The 23415-nt window shown below is 33.9% G+C and overlaps 7 protein-coding genes across 7 annotated transcripts in view; 5 read left to right on the forward strand and 2 right to left on the reverse strand.

The window, feature by feature from the left end:
- LOC144848330 (amine sulfotransferase-like) overlaps positions 1 to 23415 on the reverse strand; it is a 39325-nt gene that overhangs the window by 15248 nt on the left and 662 nt on the right. The gene's annotated exons all lie outside the window — the stretch shown is intronic.
- LOC144848372 (short-chain collagen C4-like) lies at positions 1401 to 6603 on the forward strand. Its single transcript, XM_078705098.1, has 4 exons — positions 1401 to 1457; positions 1733 to 1799; positions 2156 to 2281; positions 6103 to 6603. Exons 1-4 carry the CDS (start codon positions 1401 to 1403, stop codon positions 6579 to 6581), a joined length of 729 nt encoding a protein of 242 aa, XP_078561224.1. The 3' UTR covers positions 6582 to 6603.
- Positions 8739 to 23415, forward strand: part of LOC144848332 (large ribosomal subunit protein eL32-like) — a 45378-nt gene continuing 30701 nt past the window's right edge. The window contains exon 1 of the mRNA XM_078705049.1: positions 8739 to 8744. The gene's annotated coding sequence lies outside the window, so the exon portion shown is untranslated. The remainder of the gene's footprint in view (positions 8745 to 23415) is intronic.
- Positions 12047 to 13585, forward strand: LOC144848373 (short-chain collagen C4-like). The gene is made up of 3 exons (XM_078705099.1): positions 12047 to 12143; positions 12669 to 12794; positions 13110 to 13585. Exons 1-3 carry the CDS (start codon positions 12047 to 12049, stop codon positions 13583 to 13585), a joined length of 699 nt encoding a protein of 232 aa, XP_078561225.1.
- Positions 17543 to 19113, forward strand: LOC144848374 (short-chain collagen C4-like). The gene is made up of 3 exons (XM_078705100.1): positions 17543 to 17639; positions 18151 to 18276; positions 18638 to 19113. Exons 1-3 carry the CDS (start codon positions 17543 to 17545, stop codon positions 19111 to 19113), a joined length of 699 nt encoding a protein of 232 aa, XP_078561226.1.
- LOC144848328 (DDB1- and CUL4-associated factor 7) overlaps positions 20392 to 23415 on the reverse strand; it is a 31697-nt gene continuing 28673 nt past the window's right edge. The window contains exon 8 of the transcript XR_013613846.1: positions 20392 to 20402. The gene's annotated coding sequence lies outside the window, so the exon portion shown is untranslated. The remainder of the gene's footprint in view (positions 20403 to 23415) is intronic.
- Positions 20680 to 22709, forward strand: LOC144848376 (short-chain collagen C4-like). Its single transcript, XM_078705101.1, has 5 exons — positions 20680 to 20742; positions 21098 to 21154; positions 21627 to 21696; positions 21840 to 21965; positions 22231 to 22709. The coding sequence occupies exons 1-5, from the start codon at positions 20680 to 20682 to the stop codon at positions 22707 to 22709; spliced, it is 795 nt and encodes a 264-aa protein (XP_078561227.1).

A 23415-nucleotide genomic window follows, 5' to 3' on the forward strand; every position in this document is an offset into this window, starting at 1 on the left:
TGAAACTATTTTAGTCCGATCAAACGATGACTGCGGCAATTCACTTAATTTATTTGTCAAGCCGTTGATTATGGTTCACTGCGTGTAAAAGTCGCTCCTGAGATACCGAGATGTTTAAATCCTGATCATCGTTCTGCCCAGGATTTCATTGTGTATTTATACAGCCTTAGCCCAAATCGTAAGTCTAATTGGGGTCTTATAGATCTGGGAATGTTTCTGCAACATTCGGTAATTGCATTCATCTTCGTGACTGTCGATCGCAAATGTCAACAAGTTGTATAGTACGTTCATAGTTATCGCTTCCATTTTATTAATTGCGCCCTCTTTATCGTCACACGGTGATAGTTCCGTTCATAGACTTGGTGATGGCGTTTAACTTAATATCGTACAAAACACGACCAATGCTATACTATTTTACAATGATACACACGACAAGGTGAACGAGACAACGATTCTTATTTTATTTTGCACATTGTACTTTACGCAACGGCAGCAGACACGTTCAACGTGATTTGAACGTCTGCACGCAATTTAAGTACTGTATTCAGTTAGTTAACGGCAATTCGTCATAATAAATGTGTTGCATATTTGACAAAAAATAAAAACTTTATAAGAACATATTCATGTACTATATTTTAAAGGCGGGTGGGGGGTGGGGGTGGGTTGAGGAGGTGTTGGAGAGATAGGAGTTACATAATGGGACATGGTATAACGATTTGAAGCGCTATACGTTCTGATTGTTTGGATTAATTATTACAGCGATACCCCGTATTACAGTAACCTGGTCGCCGATTCGATCGCGTACTATAAAATTATTTTCTTGAAACATAACATTATATAATTACAGTGAATTCAAAAATTGTTTGTAGAAAAAATATGAATTTTGTTTTTATAATATACATAAGCTAGTAACACAGTGTATATTGATAGTTGTGTGTTAGAATTAGAATTGTACCATCTTTGAAACAAAAATTGTATCTAAAAATTCAAAGAGACTTTGTTATCCCACAACAGGAAACAACATTTATTTAACTGTGTATCACTTTCTTACATTTCGTCTTGAGATTATCTAATTCATTCAATGCTTTAGATTTGTTTCCTATTGTTTAAATATATCATATGTCAGCATTTATTGAAGCGTGGAAAGGTTTAAACTTTCATCAAACATGATTCACATACTGAAAGTGTCAGTAATGGCATTATAATAATTTTCCTCTGTGTTTTAATGCAATGTATACACAAAACACCATTAGTTAAAAGCAACAGCGACTTCATAAGCCCTTGTTCAAACAGGCATCTGAGATACATCAACAAAAACACGCTGTACATACAGTATATAAACAACATGTGAATGTGTTACTATTCATATCACCTCTAAAGTACACGAGTACTATAACGAAATGAAGTTCTTCAAGTATACAGTTGTTTTCTGTTTGGTTTTCCTCAATCAAGCTAAGGTAAGGCACAACTTTTGGTACATAATTAGTTGTCCAAGGGCGTACACTGATACGAGTACTGGGAGCGGTACAACGTATGCATTAACTGTAAAAGCAGATACATTTGTGAAAGGTGTTGTCTTTCTTGAGGTGACCCTTCTTCGCTTCAATGGCCACTGAGGTATATTATCAAGAAAGACATTTGTGCAATATCACCTCACTTTAGTTATAAATGTTTAGTAGTTTAGTTGTCAATTAATCTTCATACAATTTAAACACATTTCCATATTTTGAAGGGTGATGATGACGATGCTGCCGACAATGTTAAAAATTACATATGGAACATATTCGGCGGTGATGGTGGTAAAACAAAAAGTTATTAGTTATACAATATTAATAGAATACCAAACGTCTATATCTTATAATGATCTTTCAAAATAAAAGGCCCAAAATAAGAAAGAGTTTACACATAAAGACACAAAATACAGTTAAAGCGTATCAAAATGAATGTGAACTTTTCTAATGAAGGCTGCATAGTAAATAAGTTGATACCAAAAATGAATATTACTGTATGTACAAACAATAATTGGATTATCTTTGACTTGGTCTGAAAAACTAACATTAAACCTCTTTAATTTGATATTGCAAACACCTTTACAACTAAGCTGTACTATACCAGCATATTATCTCTGAAACGTACAATGTTGGTTTCTTTATAGGGAATCTACCACCCAACGACTGCAAAGGAGAGTTTATGACGTGTGAAACAAGAAATGCTAGCGTTGTGTACACACATTGGGGTAGGACTGACTGCACCCCAGACACGTCTGACGTCATATATACTGGTGAGTAAACTCTTTATATTACAGTATATAGTCTAATATAATTTGAAGAACTGTATATTCTATGTTATTACTTTAAAGATGAAAAATGGCGTAGACATTTTGAAAATTAATGTTGTAACAATAGTGAGTGTCACACTTAAATGCGCATTATATTGGTCTGCAGTACCATACAAAAAAACATCAATTGACACCAACAATGCACCGATGAATATCTCGACAAATCTAAATAAAACAGTATGTAAAGCGATCGTTTTTTTATTTGTAGGATATATCGCTGGTGGAAACCATTTACATAGTGGAAGTAGTAAAAACCCACTGTGTTTACCAGAGTCGCCTGAATATAACAACGGGTTAATATCAAGTGGCTCTCTTCGGTCTTTGGTATACGGTGCTGAATTTGAAACTAGTACTTACTCTCCTTTGGCTGGTTTACACAACAAAGATGCAGTATGCGCTGTGTGCCTTGCACAAGGCCGATCAACAAGTCTGATGATTCCAGCTAAACATACGTGCCCACAAGGATGGACCAAGGAGTACGAAGGTTTATTAATGGGTGATTATTACACTCATAAAGGAGGACATGAATACATTTGCATAGATTCAAACCCAGAAGTTAGACCTGGATCTTCACCAAACCATAACGGCCTCTTACTCTATCCCGCCGTAGGTGTTTGTGGGTCTTCATTAGCATGTCCACCATACATTAATAATGCTGAGCTGACATGTGTTGTATGCACATGGTAAATACAATACAGTACCCTAACCCTAAACCAACAAATGCCAATGTTTAACAAGATACACATCAATTGTAATTTAACCTTTAATTCCTTAAAACCATTATTGACATTTTCATATGGTACTATCTTTAAATTCTGGAAAATATTAAACATGTCGGTTTTTCTACTTCTGTTTTAATTAAACTACATTTGCATAGCACTTAAGTCTCTTTAATGTATTTTATTTGTTTTTTATAAACTAACGGCAACAGTTCTGAAAAACTTTTGTTGGTAGAAAAACATTTATACAACTCGACCCTCTCTACCCATGACAAAGATCCCATTTACATTTAAGTTTGAGTCATAATAATTATATTTTGGTCCACTCCAGGATTTTTACACATGCGTTACAAACAACGGCTGCGACAATTAATTTAATTCATTTTCAAGCTATTGCTGGTCCCCTGCTTGCAAAAGTCATTAACCCTAAAATAATCCTACCTCGTGAGAGGTATACATATTATGCCAGGTCATCGTTTTGCCCATGACTTTTTAAACATATCAATTGTCGACCCAGGGCCACCCCTAGGCCGGTCCATACCGTAAGTCTAAATGGAGTCTTATAGATCGGTAATTGCATTATTTCTCTTCGAGCATGTCGATCGCAAATGACGAACCAGTTGTATAGTGCGTCCTCTATTGAAACGGGTTGTTATCAAATTGCGCCCTCTTTATCGTCACACAGTGATTGTTCGGTTCAAAGATTTAGTGGGGGCGTTAAATTCACTGTCGTGCAAAACACCACCAATGCTATACTACTTTACACAGAGACAACGCTACTCCACATGTTATGTTGTTTTGTATATGTATACAACGACAGCAGACACGTTCAACGTAACTGAAAATAAACTGCATGCAATTATTTTGAGTACTGTATTCAGTTAGTTAACCAGCATTTTGCCATAGTAAATGTGTTGCATATTTTGACAAATGTGTACTTTATAATAACACCCATATGCTATATTTTTACGGGGATGGTGGGCTGGAGATAGGAGTTACATAATGGGAAATTGTATATCTAATTGAAGCGCTATACGTTCTGATAATTAGTTAATTAGTATTACTCTTACCTGTTACTATAACATTATTTTAATTAATCATACAATTATATAATTCAAGCAAATTCAACAATATTTAATACAAAATATGAATTTGATACCCGTGTGTTAGAATTGAAAAAAAATATTGTATTCAAAGTCAAACCAAAACGACGCCCAACACAGAGACATCACACAACATGAAACTAAATGCATTGCACTTTGTATTATTTTTTACCTGTTCGTCTTGAGATTATCTACATTCAAAATATGTCAGCATTTATTTAGAGCGTGGAAAGGTTTACACATTTATCAAACATGATTGAGTATGTATTATTTTTTAGTTGTTCGTCTTGAGATTATCTACATTCAAAATATTTTAAATTATTATTTGTTTCCTATTTTAGAAATATATCATATGTCAGCATTTATTTAAAGCGTGGAAAGGTTTACACTTTTATCAAACATGGTTGAGTATCAGTAATAGCATTATAATAATTTCCCTCTGTGTTTTAATGCAATGTATACACAAAACACCATTAGTTAAAAACAACTACGACTTCATAAGCCTTTGTTCAAACAGGCATCTAAGATACATCAACAAAAACATACGGTACCTACAGTATATAAACAACATGTGAATGTGTTATTATTCATATTAACTCTAAAGTGCACGAGTACTATAGCGAAATGAAGTTCTTTACCTATACAGTTGTTTTCTGTTTGATTTTCCTGAAACAAGCAAAGGTAAGGCACAAACTGTTTTTTAAACTAGTTTCAAGCTAAAAACTAATTCTTAATGGATTGTTTCTACTACATTTTCGCCAATGCTGTTAAGAGTAGTCTCATTTTAAAGTAATGGCGTCATTCTCAGTCTTTCATTTGCATGTCCTTGACGCATGGAGCAACATCAATTAATTATTAATGTATTGGCTATCCATTTCAAAACATTTAGATTATTTATTTATATTACATTTATTATTATTACTATTATTATTTTTAAGGGCGATGATGATGATGCCAAAATAGACGACAATGTTGAAAACTACATATCGAACATATTCGGCGGTGATGGTGGTAAGATAATAAGTTGTTAAAGATTATTGTCCGCCTAAAAAAAATTATTTTTTGTTGAATAATATGCCATTTTAATGCACAAAATAGTTATTCACTTTGACCAAAATTTGGATCGGAAAAAAAATTATTTACCTGAAAACAATGTAATTTAAAGCAAAAAAAAAAATTTTAATTGTCTGTCAGACAATGGTTTTTGGTTAAAATTAACCGTTTCTTTTGTCTTTTTATAAGAGAAAAAAACCTTTTTTTTCTACAGAAGTGAATAACTTGATTAAAACTGCAAAATGGCCTATTCAAAGTCTAATTTATTAATCTTTATTTGTCATGTTTTAGGGGGACAATACATCTTTAAATAAATCGTTATACATGTTTAATTTCTTAGGCCTACATAACCACTAACAGTGGCTTTATAAAAATACACAATGCACAAGGGTATAAAATACTACAATTACAATATAGCACATTTCTGAACGTATAATATTACACTGTTTGCAGGGTATGAAATACTTAACGACGGCAAAGGAGAGTTTAGGACGTGTGAAACAAGAAATGCTAGCGTTGTGTATACACGCTGGGGCGGGAGTGACTGCACACCAGACACGTCACACGTCGTCTATACTGGTGGGTAATTGTTTCAAGGTTTGCATGTAAATTATAACAATAATAATCATGATTCCTTAAAAGAAGTAAATAAAGTTTAAAATATTTCGGTTATTGTATTACAACATCGTCTGAAGTAAGCTACTGTAGTAAAGTTGAGGGTATTTGGGATATCAAAGCCAAACCAGGCTTGTTAACATTCAATTAAAGATGGAAACGACGTGCTAAATGCAAATTATTTAAATCGAAGTAAATAAATCATTTAAGAAACTTTTTTTTTAAACAGTAGTGTGTTATAAAATACACACATTAATTGTTAATTGTTTTATAGGATATATTGGTGGTGGACAGTATTCACACAGTGGGGGTGGCACAAACGCACTGTGTTTACCAGAGACACCTGAATATAACAACGGATTGATAGCAAGTGGGAATCAACGGTCTCTAGTATACGGTGCTGAGATTCAATCTGATGATTACCTTCCCTGGAAAGACATATACCAAAATGACCCGTTATGTGCTGTATGTCTTGCACAAGGCCGATCAACAAGTCTGATGATTCCAGCTAAACGTACGTGCCCACAGGGATGGACCAAGGAGTACGAAGGTTTACTGATGGGTAATAGACATGATCACCCAGGAGGACATGAATACCTTTGTGTCGATTTAAATCCTGAAGTTAGACCTGGTTCTGCACCAAATCATAACGGATTCTTGCTTTTTCCTGCCGTAGGTGTTTGTGGGTCTTCTTTAGCTTGCCCACCCTACGTTCATCGCAATGAGTTACCATGCGTTGTATGTACATGGTAATTACAGTACAGTACATTGCCTAAAACGGAATTTGATTGGTTTATGTATAGTGATTGATCACTTAAACTTAAAGTTTTTTGTAATTATAATTTAAACCTGTTACGTAATCCGTTTACCACGGCATCTAACGAATAATGGAATAATATATTGCATAACAGATGCTAGTCTGTTTGAGTTTCACTTTATTTTTATCATAATAATGTAGAGCTCTAAACATGTAATCTTATGGTTAAAAAAAAAATAAACGCACTCCACCAATAACTTTCAAAATCGCGGAAATATATGTAATGTTATTGTATAGTGCGTCTTCTCTATCGCTTATTATGGAAATACTCTTTTTATAATTGCGGCCTCTTTATCTTCACAAAATAACTATTTATTATTTTATGCAACGTTTCTTATAACGTAAATTGTAACTTTAAACAGGCCTCTGTTCTCAATACCAAAATGAAATGAAATGGTGAACATTTTTGATAATACACATTTGTCAGCAAAGCGTTATACAAGTAATAATAATAAATACTTTCCGTTGGGTTTTAATAGTTATTTCATGCAGAGCGTCCCTCTTTGTAAAACGACGATCGATGACCAACCAATGTAAATAATAGGGACTCTTAGATGTTCACGCTATTACGTCATTTTTATGATATGCGCATGCACTAGGCGACTGATACGTCGACGGGCAAATGTGAGTGCTTGTTCAATCAGTGGCATTTCGACGTTCTCTCTCTCTGACATAGACGTACCACGTGGACTTCATAACACTGCACTGCCCAGAATCTCGCGATGATTAATTTTATTAATTAAGGTTATGGCATGGGTGTTACCACTAGGACGCCATCCTTCATTCAGAAAATAAAGGATCTCGGCTAGGCATAAGCTATACAAACTTAGCCTGGCCTAAGCCCGTGTATTTCCACCGGCCCAGCGCGGTGGTGGAATAGCAACACGGATGAGCGCTACTATAGAGATTACCAAGTCAGATCACAAGGTCACTACGTCATACATTCACTGTCACGTCAACTTAAATGTCCACTTAATCTAAAAGTAAGTCTTAGTCTAAAATCTGTTGACGATAACCGGGTGGTTAAGGCAGGTGCGCCGTTTACCGTACCTAATGAGCCAACAATATCGGCATGGGTTAGACGCGGACTCACTCCTAGATCTGGTGGTGGAACAAGTCTTCTCAGATAAAGAATATAAACCGTGTACCAAGTTTGTCATGTGCACATTCGAGACGAGTAAGGGTTACCCCGGTAATCTGTTTCACAGCCTCTGTGGAATTACTGCCTATCTGATAGGACAGTGATTAAATACTATTGTTATTCCTTGAGCATATGTACCTAAAGACATTATTTATAACGATACCGTGTTTTGGGAAAATAAATAATTGTATTTGAATTAAAAAACGTAAGATCAACACTAGCAACTTTCGACGAACAAAGTTAATATTGCTTCCGTGAAATGCATCTTATAACGCATGCAAAGGTATACACGTTCGTCAAACTTAGTGCACAACTGAACGTGTCAATAACATCATTATACTAATTTCTGTTGGTATCAAAATGCCATGTAGGCATATACACACACAAAAACATTAGCTAAGAGCAATGACGAATCTCAGTAAGCTTTTCTTCAAATAATCATCCGAGATAGCGTACAAAACATGCGGTACCTAATAATTATAAGTAACTTTATAATCTATTCCTATTCATATAATCTCAAATGCAAGGCAATGCTCGAATATAACGAGCGACCCGTATCAACTCTAAAGCAGCTTACACGATACCAGTAAACGAAATGTATGTAAATCTCTTGTATGCAAGTGTGTACTGTCTTTTCGTGAATCAAGTAAAGGTATAATGTGATTTTTTATTACACAAAATAGTTTTTGCATCTTAGAAATGGAAGAAGATTAGGAGAATCTAAGAATACGGTAATGGTAAATTAGATTTATGTCTGAGGGATAAAGTGAAGTCTGAAAGATTGATTAAAAAAATCGTAAGACCATTGTAGCTAATCCATAAATTATTTTATTTCAGGATATTAGAACAATTGTAATAGTATTTTCCAAATAGTATAAATATCAATAAAGGTATAGATATTAACGTGTAAATACTCCATGTAAAACTAAATCTACCTTTGTGAAAATATTTTTGGAAAAAAAAGATCTTTTCATCATTAATTACTGGTCGAGAGAGTGGTCTATTCTATGATAGATGATAATGACATCTTTCGTGTACATATTATAACAATTAGTAATATTATTGGTAATTACGTTTCCCTATCCTCTATTCCATACTTATAATGTTGAATATTTTCCTCACTACTCCTAAAATGAATACGTATCATAGAGGCGTGCAAAGGTTTAACTTTCCTCAAACAATACATTTTATCCATACAGAACGTTTTAGTAATATAGTACAATTATCATTTTCCTTTTGCTTTTTTATGCATTATACACGAAACGTGTCTAATGATTAATTGAAGTAAAGACTACATAAGCCTTTGTTCAAACAAGTGTTTGATATGATACGATAAAAGCGTGCGTTACATAACGTACAAATGCTACGATTCATATAACTTAGAATAAGGTGTATGAATATAACTCAACCAAATCTCGTCACACACCCACTCTGCAATATAAAGGACATAGCCTATCTTCAAAATACATTATTATAATAATAATAGTTCATTCTTATATAGAGCATATAAGCAAGCTCTCAATGCCCTGAACATTATTACCCCAGTAATTTTTTTTTATCAAACACGTATGAAAACAGACTTCCATAATGCAGCTAGTAATCAGCGCAAAGTTGTGTCTTGATCTAACCGGGTACCCATTTATACACCTGGGTAGAGAGAGGCAAACGTAAGTAAAGTATCTTGCCTACGGATACAAGCAATGCGGCGAGAGTTGGATTCGAACCTCGGTCTCACGATCAGTAGTCCAACGTCCAACACACTGCGCCACACGCCCTCACGATTTTCGGAAAGCCAGCTGTTTGGCAGACTGATTTAACTGTTCAAGAAATGCTAGAGTTGTGTATACATATTCAACTCAGAAGTCGTATACCTTAAAACCTAGAAAAGAATATTTTTGACACAAAAATGACTTCTAATCCATTCAATGTTGTAACTCTTTCAGTAGTATTGCTCTGCCAACAATGTAACAATTACGCCCTCTATATCGTCACACAATAATGTTCTACTCACAACTTGTGAGAGGGCGTATGCTTATGCTACAAACCTAACTAACGTAATACTTTTAATTTTAGCAAGTAATTTTTTTTTTAACCAAATGACCCATGAGACACGCAATCAAAATGAAAACTAAAACTATTCGATATTTTAGTGAAAATAACAAAAGGATTGAAGAATGTTTAGCCTATAGAAAAAAACAGGCGTAAGAAAGTCGTCACAAACTATACAGCAGTTTGGACTAACAAAGCAGACAAACTATAAATTACGTCAGCTTGTGACAATCTTTACACATCTGTTTAAAAAACAATTGTGTATCATACTAAGTCTATGTCCAATGGTGTATTTATCTTGTAATTGTGGCACGCGAATTGTATCACTAAAATCACGTATCCGTGTCGATGCATATTATAGTGAGCCCATATTATCTGCTTTACTGATGCCTATTTAAATATCTCTAAAAGCATCTGTTATATACTTTATAACAATTACAAACATAACAAAATCAAACATTGTGATGATATTGAAAATGTAAAATGTCAAAACATCACGTTACATATAAAAACGTCACGTATGTACGATACCAATTTTCCAGAAAACAATCCATCAATATCACACTTTTTGGAGATAATAAAATGTTCTAATTGATTTTTTTTTTAAAGAAAAAAATTAAGAATGAGCTTACTTTCTAATAAAATATTATCTTATATTTAATTATTTTTATCAATTGTAATTTTCATATGCTTGAAATAAGCATGCAAAAACACGTCGACAAACACGCTAAACAGACAGAACGTGATGTACCATCCTTCAGTGTTTTAAAAATCAGTGTATAGTATACAAAACACCATTAGTTAAAACTACATATGGATTTGTAAACAGAAAAATCCGATATATACAGACTATAAATAACGGGGATGTGTAACGATTTATTTCAAATTTAAAGAAGGCACATCAATGTTAACCAAGATGAAGATCGTCAACTACGTCGCAACGTTTTCCTGTCTATTTTTTCTGAATCAGGCCGCAAAGGTAAGACACCGTAACTTTTCTAGAAAGAGTAGGCCTACCCAATCATTAATTAACCTAGAGGGAAGTTATCTAGAAGATAGTTGGTGTAAATCTAGTAAAAGCACTTGCCCCTTTATATAAAAAATTTTGACTGGTGTTTTTAATGAATATATCTCAAAGCGATAATGCAAGATAATATTGTCCCCATGATAAAAGTTGTTGTGTTTTTTTTGTTTCAATATAAATTTTTTATGCCATATAATAGTTATACACTTTGACCAACAATTTGATCGAAAAAACAATATTATTACCTAAAAAAAATATGTAATTTTTAAAAAAAATCAAATTGACTGGAAGTCAACAAGTTTTTGGTTGAAGTAACCGTTTATTTTGTCTTTTTATAAGTCAAAACATGGGGGTTTTTAAGTTAAAAGTGTGAAGTGGCCTATTCAAAGCCATTTTAGTCGCGTGCAACGCGACCTTACAGCTCACTATGTCGGTCGGTCGGTCGGCTGGTCGGTAAACACTAACTTGAGCACGCGACTGCAGCCATGTATATGTAAATTAATCTTCTTTTTCCGGTTTTGGGGGACAACATACATTTACCAAAGTGAAACGAATGTGACTATGCATGTGAAATGGATATTGTGTTTCATCAAATGAAACTGATTACAATTAATCACTTTTTATTTGCTGAAATGTTTAGCTTTAAATTATAACACATTTAATCAAATGAGAATGTCTTGAAGCTAAAGGTTGTGTTTTGTGAAGTTTTCCTACTTTAATCGAGTTTTCTCGAAGCGCGGTTTTTATCAAAAACTACGCGAAGCAGTTAGCCACTTCGTGGCGTCGTCACTATAGCGATATCTAACAGCACATAATTTTCGATGCGCGAGCGTTTTTGTCAATTATTGTTAATACCATGGAGGAATGTTTAAGTTCTTAGATGATTAGCAAGTCAAATGAGCTAGCGATTAAACGTTTACTGTACCCAAAAAAAGCCAACAATATCGGCATGTTTTTAAGGCCTACAGGTAGTTCTGGTGGTGAAAGTCTTCTCGGATAAGGACTATAAACCGTAGGTGAAGTGTACACAGTTTGCCCGTGTACACTTTCAAGAACCCAGTTTGAGCAGGTGGTTTACCTCGGTGAACTGGTTGACAAAAATACTTTGTGTCAGGGGGATTACCTACAGACATTCATACATACATACAATACAAACAAAAGGGTTCAAACCCACCGACCTTCTAAAAATGTTCATTATTTTAAAGGTTGATGATGATGACGATGCTGCCGACAATGTTGTAAATTACATATGGAACATACTCGGCGGTGGCGGTGATGATGTTGGTAAGATTTTAATGTATTTCATGGTTGGACAATGTATGTAAATATTCTAAAATATTATTATCTTAAACAGTAGGTACCACTTAAAAAATAACATGACAATTCACGAATACCAATATAGTTTAAAACTATAGCGTAATATTTAAAGTTATGTAGTTTAACTGAATATGGAATAAAATAAAGTATTCTTTTTAAGAATATGTAATGATAAATATTATCATTATATTATAATTATATTATAATTATATTATAAAAATGCTCTGATCAATATTTATATTTTACAGTATATCAAAAAAGTAAAACTTATATTAATTTGCATCATTTGTTTTTTAGTGGGGGATTTTTCCCCTCACTTTTCAACAGCAAAATCATTAAATTGTTCAAATGAAATTCCTTTTAATACGTCCCCCACTATTAAAAACGGATCTGCGCCGTTGCGGCTATAATCGACTGCTTCCTTTAGCCTATTATTTATAAGCATAATAATAATATATCATTTCTGAAACGTACAATGTTACTTTGGTACAGGGACCCATCCAGCAAACGACTGCAAACAAGAGTTTATGACGTGTGAAACAAGAAATGCTAGCGTTGTGTATACACACTGGGGTAGGAGTGACTGCACCCCAGACACGTCACACGTCGTCTATACTGGTGGGTAATTGCATGTAAATTATAATAATAATAATCATTATTCATAAAATGAAGTACAATCAATTTAAAACTATCTCGAAGTTTCGGTTATTGTATTACAACATCGTTTGAGGTAAAGCTAGTAAAGTTTAGGCGAATATATCGCACAGCATAACAGGATTTTTAAATTACAGATAGAATCGACAGTCTTAATGCAAAATGACCGAAGTAAATAAACAGAATACATAATGCATGTTTCTTTGAATGGCAATTTTAATTTAGCCTAGTAGTCATAAAGTTATAAGCAATCTTTCTATTATTCAATATTGTTTATAGGATATATTGGTGGTGGACAGTATTCACATAGTGGGGGTGGCACAAATCCTTTGTGTTTACCAGAGACACCTGAATATAACAACGAATTGATAGCAAGTGGGACTCTTCGGTCTCTGGTATACGGTGCTGAAATTCAAGCTGATGATTACCTTCCCTGGAGTGACGTACACCAGAACGACCCATTATGCGCTGTGTGTCTTGCACAAGGCCGATCAACAAGTATGATGATCCCAGCTAAACGTACGTGCCCACAAGGATGGACCAAGGAGTACGAAGGTTTACTGATGGGTAGTTATAGAACCCTTGCAGGACATGACTATCTTTGTGTCGATTTAAGTCCTGAAGTTAGACCTGGTTCATCGCCAAACAAAAATGGTTTCTTGCTCTATCCCGCCGTGGGTGTTTGTGGGGTTTCGTTAGCCTGCCCACCCTACGTTGATAATGCTGAGTTACCGTGCGTTGTTTGTACATGGTAAATACATTAACGGTGCATCTAAAATGGCCTTTTTTCGGCTCAACTTCTAATATATTCGACTTGCAAGTACTGAGTGATCATTAAACCTTAATTCCCTTGGACCCTTATTGTAGACTTCTCACTAGAACCATAAATGGTTATTTTATTAGGAAGTTTTTATCCTAAAGAACACGGGAATCATTTAAACAGGCAGTTATTTTTTTGTTTTAATAAACTAATTCCTTAGCATACCAGGCCAGAGTACCCTGTTTATGTCTTGTTCGTTAAAATATTTTTTTCTCAGTTGGGAAAAAAAACTCTTCTGCTATAACTAATCTCAAATTTCAAACAAATTCATAGTGCGCCCTCTTTATGGATTCGAAGCCATATCAAAACTCTACTATTTTTCAAAAGATGCAATATTTGCGCCCTCTTTATCGTCACACAAAAATTGTTCAATTTTGTGAAAATGTTGCGAGGGCGTTTATCAACGGAACACAATCAAAGCATTAGTATTTTTTCATGATCAAAGCAATAATTAGTATTTAATTTTAAAAATAAACTTTTTTAATAACAAATATATTTGTTCATAAGAACCAATTCAAAAACTCATGAGGTAGGCAATCAAAAAATCTAACCTATTCGCTCTTGTGTAAAAACAATAGAAGGATTGTGCAGTATTCGATTTGCACAGAACATTTTGTATATGGAAAAACAAGCTTATTGTAACTACGTAACTACTACCCAAAATGTAAAATTTGTGTCCGAGCGCATCGTCTAATTTCCACTACCACTACTTTTTGTTTTGATTTCAGAGTCCGTAAGCAGCTATATATAGTTTTATTACTCCATACTTCACATCTTAATTCGATAATTTACCAATTCATTTTTTATAATTAAAATGTTTTAATCTGCCGACTGATTGACATATTTAAACGAATATGTCCCTCTTATGTCACTTTCTAAGGCGCAACCTAGAATAATATTCACACAGCAAGTCCCATATCCTGTATTGCATTCGTTTTGTAGCTTACAGTATTACGACGTAAAGGAATACTTCGTGTATAACAAAGTCAATGGCCGTAAATAGTTCCGAATTGTATTCGTGACAATTTGCTTGTTTGTTTGTTTAATAATGTTTCAGGGGCCGGGAAGAGTGTGCTTTTATTATACTTAATCATGCCATGCGAATTATTATTAAGGCAGCCAAACCGTGCGGGGCACGGGTTACTGCTAGACCACAATTTAATTACAAAAGTAGCAAGTACGTAACAATCTCCCACACAAAACAAACTGAAAAAATATCAAAACCAGTGAAATAAAAATAAAATGTAAATGAATAAACTTAACAATTCGTGTTTCCGCAGCAATGTGTTTCATTTGATTTTTGTCCACCTGTTTTTATTTTCATATTAATACACGAAAACACCCAAAAAAATATAGTTTGCCATGTTCGTTAGTGTTTGCGCGCATCATCTAATTCACACAGTACAATTTTTCTTTAGCGTCTTTTATTTTCGTAAAGCCTGAACAGTCAAAAGTAAAGTTCCATATCCAGTCTTTCATTTTTAGCCTATATATTTCAAAGTGAAGGGATAGTGTACAACAAAATCTATGGCCGTAAATACAGTAGTTCCGAATTTTATTCGTGATACAATTTGTTTTTATTTTAATTTTTATCTTTTATCAGAGTGCGCTTTTATATAACCAGAAAATGAGGCAGAAAAAGACCGTGCAGAGCACGGGCTACTGCTAGAATTTTTAATTTTAGCAAGTACTGTCACCTTTTTTTACCAAATGACCCAGGAGACACGCAATCAAAATGAAAACTAAAACTATTTAAGAATGTTTCGACTATAGAAAAACAGATGTAAGAAAAGGCGTCTCAAACTATACAGCAGTTTGGACTAACAAAGCAGTCAAACTATAAATGACGTCAGCTTGTGACAATCTGTTTAAAAAATAGTCAATGTGCACACTAACAATTGTTTATCATACTAAGTCTATGGTCATTGGTGTATTTCTCACTAAAATCACGTAAGTCACAGCTATCCGTGTCGATGCATATTATAGTGAGCCCATATTATCTGCATTACTGATTGCCTATTTGACCAGTTGTCTTTGATAATATCTCTAAAGGCATCTGTTCTATACTTTATAACAATTACAAACATAACAAAATCAAACGTTGTGATGATATTGTAAATTTAAATTGTCAAAACATCACGTTACATACAAAAACATACCAATTGTCCAGAAACAATCCATCAATATCACACTTTTTGGAGATAATAAAATGTTCTAATTGATTTTTTTTTAAATGAAGCCAAGTAGGACCAAGTTAGTTTCTAACAAAATATTATATTATGTTTAATTATTTTTATCAATTGTAATTTTCATATGCTTGAAACAAGCACGTAAAAACACGTCGACAAACATGCTAAACAGACAGAACGTGATGTATCATTCATCAGTGTTTTAAAAATCAGTGTATAGTATACACAAAACACCATTAGTTAAAACTACATATGGACTTGTAAACAGAAAAATCCGATATATACAGACTATAAATAGCGTGGATGTGTAACGATTTATTTCAAATTTAAAGAAGGCACATCAATGTTAACCAATATGAAGATCGTCAACTACATCGCAATGTTTTCCTGTCTATTTTTTCTGAATCAGGCCGCAAAGGTAAGACACAGTAACTTTTCTAGAAAGAGTAGGCCTACCCAATCATTAATTAACCTAGAGGGAAGTTATCTAGAATATAGTTGGTGTAAATCTAGTAAAAGCACTTGCCCCTTTATATAAAAAATTTTGACTGGTGTTTTTAATGAATATATCTCAAAGCGATAATGCAAGATAATATTGTCCCCATGATAAAAGGGGACTTGTTTAAATGTTGTTTTTTTTTGTTTCAATATGAATTTTTTATGCCAAATAATAGTTATACACTTTGACCAACAATTTGATCGAAAAAACAATATTATTACCTAAAAAAAATATGTAATTTAAAAAAAAAATCAAATTGACTGGAAGTCAACAAGGTTTTGGTTGAAGTAACCGTTTATTTTGTCTTTTTATAAGTCAAAACATGGGGGGTTTTAAGTTAAAAGTGTGAAGTGGCCTATTCAAAGCCATTTTAGTCGCGTGCAACGCGACCTTACAGCTCACTATGTCGGTCGGTCGGTCGGTCGGCTGGTCGGTAAACACTAACTTGAGCACGCGACTGCAGCCATGTATATGTAAATTAATCTTCTTTTTTCCGGTTTTGGGGGACAACATACATTTACCTAAGTGAAACGAATGTGACTATGCATGTGAAATGGATATTGTGTTTCATCAAATGAAACTGATTAGCCTTAATACAACTTAATTAATTAACAAGAAGATTACAATTAATCACTTTTTATTTGCTGAATTGTTTAGCTTTAAATTATAACACATTTAATCAAATGAGAATGTCTTGAAGCTAAAGGTTGTGTTTTGTGAAGTTTTCCTACTTTAATCGAGTTTTCTCGAAGCGCGGTTTTTATCAAAAACTACGCGAAGCAGTTAGCCACTTCGTGGCGTCGTCACTATAGCGATATCTAACAGCACATAATTTTCGATGCGCGAGCGTTTTTGTCAATTATTGTTAATACCATGGAGGAATGTTTAAGTTCTTAGATGATTAGCAAGTCAAATGAGCTAGCGATTAAACGTTTACTGTACCCAAAAAAAGCCAACAATATCGGCATGTTTTTAAGGCCTACAGGTAGTTCTGGTGGTGAAAGTCTTCTCGGATAAGGACTATAAACCGTAGGTGAAGTGTACACAGTTTGCCCGTGTACACTTTCAAGAACCCAGTTTGAGCAGGTGGTTTACCTCGGTGAACTGGTTGACAAAAATACTCTGTGTCAGGAGGATTATCTACAGACATACATACATACATACAATACAAACAAAAGGGTTCAAACCCACCGACCTTCTAAAAATGTTCATTATTTTAAAGGGTGATGATGATGACGATGCAGCCGACAATGTTGTAAATTACATATGGAACATACTCGGCGGTGGCGGTGATGATGTTGGTAAGATTTTAATGTATTTCATTTTAAATATTCTAAAATATTATTATCTTAAACAGTAGGTACCACTTAAAAAATAACTTGACAATTCACGAATACCAATATAGTTTAAAACTATAGCGTAATATTTAAAGTTATGTAGTTTAACTGAATATGGAATAAAATAAAGTATTCTTTTAAGAATATGTAATGATAAATATTATCATTATATTATATATTATAATTATATTATAAAAATGCTCTGATCAATATTTATATTTTACAGTATATCAAAAAAGTAAAACTTATATTAATTTGCATCTTTTTATTTTAGTGGGGGATTGTTCCCCTCACTTTTCAACAGCAAAATCATTAAATTGTTCAAATTAAATTCATTTTTATACGTCCCCCACTATTAAAAACGGATCTGCGCCGTTGCGGCTATGATCGACTGCTTCCTTTAGCCTATTATTTATAGGCCTAAGCATAATAATAATATATCATTTCTGAAACGTACAATGTTACTTTGGTACAGGGACCCATCCAGCAAACGACTGCAAACAAGAGTTTATGACGTGTGAAACAAGAAATTCTAGCGTTGTGTATACACGCTGGGGCGGAAGTGACTGCACCCCAGACACGTCACACGTCGTCTACACTGGTGGGTAATTGCATTTAAATTATAATAATAATCATCATGATTCCTAAAAGGAAGTACAATCAATTTAAAACTATCTCGACGTTTCGGTTATTGTATTACAACATCGTTTGGAGTAAGGCTAGTAAAGTTTAGGCGAATATAAAGGACAGCATAACATGAGTTGTAAATTAAATATGGAAACGACAGGCTTAATACAAATGACGAAGTAAACAAATCATTTTTTTAAACAAAAAAGAATAGCTTAGGCCAGTCAGTGTATTATATAATACATAATGCATGTTTCTTTGAATGGCAATTTTAATTTAGCCTAGTAGTCATAAAGTTACAAGCAATCTTTCTATTATTCAATATTGTTTTATAGGATATATTGGTGGTGGAGACGGTTCGCATAGTGGTGGTGGCACAAATCCTTTGTGTTTACCAGAGACACCTGAATATAACAACGAATTGATAGCAAGTGGGAGATTTCGGTCTCTGGTATACGGTGCTGAAATTCAAGCTAATGATTACCTTCCCTGGAAAGACTTATACGAGAACGACCCGTTATGCGCTGTGTGTCTTGCACAAGGCCGATCAACAAGTCTGATGATTCCAGCTAAACGTACGTGCCCACAAGGATGGACCAAGGAGTACGAAGGTTTACTGATGGCTAATTATAGAACCCTTGCAGGACATGACTATCTTTGTGTCGATTCAAATCCTGAAGTTAGACCTGGTTCTGCACCAGACCTTAATGGTTTCTTGCTATATCCCGCCGTGGGTGTTTGTGGGTCTTCGTTAGCCTGCCCACCCTACATTGATAATGCTGAGTTACCGTGCGTTGTTTGTACATGGTAAATACATTAACGGTGCATCTAAAACGGCCTTTCTTCGGCTCAACTTGTAATATATTCGACTTGCAAGTACTGAGTGATCATTAAACCTTTATTCCCTTGGACCCTTATTGTAAACTTCTCACTAGAACCATAAATTGTTATTTTATTAGGAAGTTTTTGTCCTAAAGAACACGGGAATCATTTAGACAGGCAGTCATGTGTTTAATTGTTTGTTTTAATAAACTAATTCCTTAGAGCATACCAGGCCAGAGTATTGTGTATTGTTAGTTAAAATATTTTTTTTTCAGTTGTGAAAAAAAACTGATCTGCTATAACTAATTTCAAATTTCAAACAAATGCATAGTGCGCCCTCTTTATGGATTCAAAGCCATATCAAAATTCTATTATTTTTCAAAGCTGCAATATTTGCGCCCTCTTTATCGTCACACAAAAATTGTTCACTTTTGTGAGGGCGTTTATTAACGGAACACAATCAGCGCATTAGTAAATGTTTTCATGATCAAACCAATAATTAGTATTTAATTTTAAAAATAAACTTTTTTTTAATAACAAATATAGTTGTTTATAAGCACCAATGCAAAAACTCATGAGGTAGGCAATCAAAAAATCTAACCTATTCGCTCTTGCGTAAAAACAATAGAGGGATTGTGCAGTACTCAATTTGCACAGAACATTTTGTATATGGAAAAACAAGCTTATTGTAACTACGTCACACACTAGATCAATGTTAACAATGTGGCCATTCCATCCATGACATGAGCTGTACTGGTTCTCAAATGAGAATAAGTACACATCTGGTTGTCTCAACAAACAATTCTTTAATGTGCAAACTGAAAAATGTGTACACCACTAAGTCTTTGGTTTATGTATTTATACAGTAAATTGATTGTGGTATGCAAACGTTAACCCTAACACTACGTAAGTCACAGAATTCGTGTCGATGAATATAATGATGAAGTCCAGCTGCTAACTGATTGTCTATTCGACTGGAATTTCTGTGACATTATTTTTGGAAGGTATAAAATGATCACACACATACTAATGCAAAACAACACAAATTTCCAATTATAAATTTTAGCAATTTTGTTTTATATATTATTTTATAAAGTGTAATTATACTTAACGTTACAGTTAAAGTATTTTGATATAAATGTATTTAGATGTAGGCCATGACGTGTTATATTTCTTTCGTCAACACTATCGTAGTGTCCTGATTATATAGTTCATAACGTGTGTTATAGCAGCTCTGGACTAGCCTACGTTCTAACAATTTATCATATGTTTAATTATTCTATTCCATCTTTTTGGGAATTGTATGTTTCATATCCTTGAAATATTACCGCGTAAATCATGTCAAACAATCCGTTCATAATTATCATGTTTTCTTCAGTGTTTTTAAAATCAATGTACAGTATCCACAAAACACCATTAGTTGAAATCAATAACGACTACAAGTATTTGTTAAACAAAAACATAATTTCTACATCAGTATATAACCTGGACGACGTGTTACGATTTAAAGTAGGCCTATATCAAATCTAAAGAAGCCGCATCAATATTAACTGCCATGAAGATCGTCAACTATATCACAGTTTTTGCCTCCTGTCTAATTGTCATGAATCAAGCAAAGGTAAGCTACAATTACTGTCTATGAAAACCTACCTCATTAACCCTAATCCTAACGTAATCTAGATGGGAGTTATCTAGATGGGTGTTATCTAGTAAGTACTTGTATGTCTATTAAAATTGTTAGTTTAAACTTAAAAGTTATGAAAAAAGTGCATATCTAATTTTAAATAACTTTAAATAAAAAGAGTTACTAGATTTACAAGTGATCAAAGGGGTAAAACAGTAAAATTCAAGAATACAATATACTATCCAATTAGGACCACTGAGGTTTTATAAGTTTATAAGTTTATAAGTAGTATTTGTATATAATATTTAATTGTTTTGATTGTCTTACTTATCTTGTTAATGTTTTGTAGAGGAACCCTATGTATCAAGCATTCCAGTTTAAGGTTTATCCTCTATGTCGTATTTTGGTGGGTTTTTTTTTTGTGGTTTTGAAATCTTGTGGTAATGTTCTGTGACATAGAAATAAATACTACAAACAAACATGGACACCACGAAGTAAACTGTGACTACAAACACTCGCTTGTGAAATGGATTTTTTTTACAAAGGTGAAAATATGTGACTACAGACACTATACACGTAGATTGGATTTAATACAACACTGTTAAGCCATGATACCATTTGATTAATTCAAAAATGTTAATCATCTTTTAATTTATAAATTTTAAAGCTTTAATGCGTACTTATGACAAATTTAATTTCATTAGAATTTCTTTCTTTTTTCACGAAACACGGTTTTTATCATCAAACATTACGCGGTGGGTTCACTATATTGATATCCTCAACGTATGGTGAGACATCATTTACTGTTGTTCTCGATATATTTTAATTTCATATCTTGTTTATATCGATCTTCCTATGAGAATTTTCATTATTTTAAGGGTGATGACGAAGTAGCCGACAATGTTGTAAATTACATTTGGAACATACTGGGTGGTGGTGGTGATGATGGTGAGATTTTCTTTTTCTCTTTCATTAATATGTTCTTATCTATTTTCTTACACAACAACAGCAACATCAGCAGAAGCAACAACAATAACAATGTGCCTAATAATAGCACATTTCTTGAATGTACAATGTTGGTTTCTTTATAGGGAATCTACCACCCAACGACTGCAAAGGAGAGTTTATGACGTGTGAAACAAGAAATGCTAGCGTTGTGTATACACACTGGGGTAGGACTGACTGCACCCCAGACACGTCTGACGTCATATATACTGGTGAGTAAACTCTTTATATTACAGTATATAGTCTAATATAATTTGGAGAACTGTATATTCTATGTTATTACTTTAAAGATGAAAAATGGCGTATACATTTTGAAAATTAATGTTGTAACAATAGTGAGTGTCACACTTAAATGCGCATTATATTGGTCTGCAGTACCATACAAAAAAACATCAATTGACACCAACAATGCACCGATGAATATCTCGACAAATCTAAATAAAACAGTATGTAAAGCGATCGTTATTTTATTTGTAGGATATATCGCTGGTGGAAGCCATTTACATAGTGGAGGTGGTAAAAACCCACTGTGTTTACCAGAGTCGCCTGAATATAACAACGGGTTAATAGCAAGTGGCTCTCTTCGGTCTTTGGTATACGGTGCTGAATTTGAAACTAGTACTTACTCTCCTTTGGCTGGTTTACACGACAAAGATGCAGTATGCGCTGTGTGCCTTGCACAAGGCCGATCAACAAGTCTGATGATTCCAGCTAAACGTACGTGCCCACAAGGATGGACCAAGGAGTACGAAGGTTTATTAATGGGTGATTATTACACTCATAAGGGAGGACATGAATACATTTGCATAGATTCAAACCCAGAAGTTAGACCTGGCTCCTCGCCAAACCATAACGGCTTCTTGCTTTATCCTGCCGTAGGTGTTTGTGGGTATTCGTTAGCATGTCCACCCTACGTAGATAATGCCGAGTTGCCATGTGTTGTATGCACATGGTAAATAAAATAACATAGGCCTATTGCATTTTGTTGGTCAAACACAAGTTTGACCAACACAATGACCATTGATTAGACCCTTATTATTAGCCCTATGAGGTTATATTTTTGCTATATTTACTTTTTGCTTCATTTATTTACTTTGTTTAAATTTAAACCACATAGATATTTGGTCCCGGACCAGGATCTCGAATGTGGACCACTTTTTATTAATTTTAGGCCGCAGCCTACGTCAAAGCTACAAGACGGATCTTTCATCACGATTATTGATCCTTTACTTTGTTGGAGGTTGCATTGCAACTCTCTGATTGCTATTATTACTTTATAACGAATACTGAAATAATTTAAACGTACTTATGTCACGTTTTTCCTTTAATAACCTATTGAAAATGTCAAACCATTATACAGTCTGTGCGTCTTCTGTTTTGCCTATTCTTAACGACACGCACAAACAATATTCAAATACTGTAGCCAACGATCGTTATATACAATTGCACTTGACTATGTCGACTGCTACCCTATTACGTCATTTTTATGGTATGCGTAAATTTGAGCGCTTGTTCAGTGGCATTTTGACGTTACCGACATCATACCGAGTACGAGTGGACGTATGCCCAATACTGCAGCAAAGGTTTACCAAAATCATGGCAGAGAATGATCTCGCGATGATTTTCTGAGAATGTAGTCAAGCGAATTTCTGTCAAATTATA

The sequence above is a fragment of the Antedon bifida genome, chromosome 7 (genome assembly GCF_963402885.1).
Source record: "Antedon bifida chromosome 7, ecAntBifi1.1, whole genome shotgun sequence".
Lineage (NCBI taxonomy): Eukaryota > Metazoa > Echinodermata > Crinoidea > Comatulida > Antedonidae > Antedon > Antedon bifida.

Bases quoted from the DNA above. Each gene is read 5' to 3' on its own strand.
- LOC144848372 (XM_078705098.1), top strand. From the start codon at position 1,401: ATGAAGTTCTTCAAGTATACAGTTGTTTTCTGTTTGGTTTTCCTCAAT. The intron at 1,800-2,155 runs GTAAAACAAAAA...GTTTCTTTATAG, and splicing joins CATATTCGGCGGTGATGGTG to GGAATCTACCACCCAACGAC. The intron at 2,282-6,102 runs GTGAGTAAACTC...ATTGTTTTATAG, and splicing joins GTCTGACGTCATATATACTG to GATATATTGGTGGTGGACAG.
- LOC144848373 (XM_078705099.1), top strand. From the start codon at position 12,047: ATGTTCATTATTTTAAAGGTTGATGATGATGACGATGCTGCCGACAAT. The intron at 12,144-12,668 runs GTAAGATTTTAA...ACTTTGGTACAG, and splicing joins CGGTGGCGGTGATGATGTTG to GGACCCATCCAGCAAACGAC. The intron at 12,795-13,109 runs GTGGGTAATTGC...TATTGTTTATAG, and splicing joins GTCACACGTCGTCTATACTG to GATATATTGGTGGTGGACAG.
- LOC144848374 (XM_078705100.1), top strand. From the start codon at position 17,543: ATGTTCATTATTTTAAAGGGTGATGATGATGACGATGCAGCCGACAAT. The intron at 17,640-18,150 runs GTAAGATTTTAA...ACTTTGGTACAG, and splicing joins CGGTGGCGGTGATGATGTTG to GGACCCATCCAGCAAACGAC. The intron at 18,277-18,637 runs GTGGGTAATTGC...ATTGTTTTATAG, and splicing joins GTCACACGTCGTCTACACTG to GATATATTGGTGGTGGAGAC.
- LOC144848376 (XM_078705101.1), top strand. From the start codon at position 20,680: ATGAAGATCGTCAACTATATCACAGTTTTTGCCTCCTGTCTAATTGTC. The intron at 20,743-21,097 runs GTAAGCTACAAT...AATGTTTTGTAG, and splicing joins TTGTCATGAATCAAGCAAAG to AGGAACCCTATGTATCAAGC. The intron at 21,697-21,839 runs GTGAGATTTTCT...GTTTCTTTATAG, and splicing joins GGGTGGTGGTGGTGATGATG to GGAATCTACCACCCAACGAC.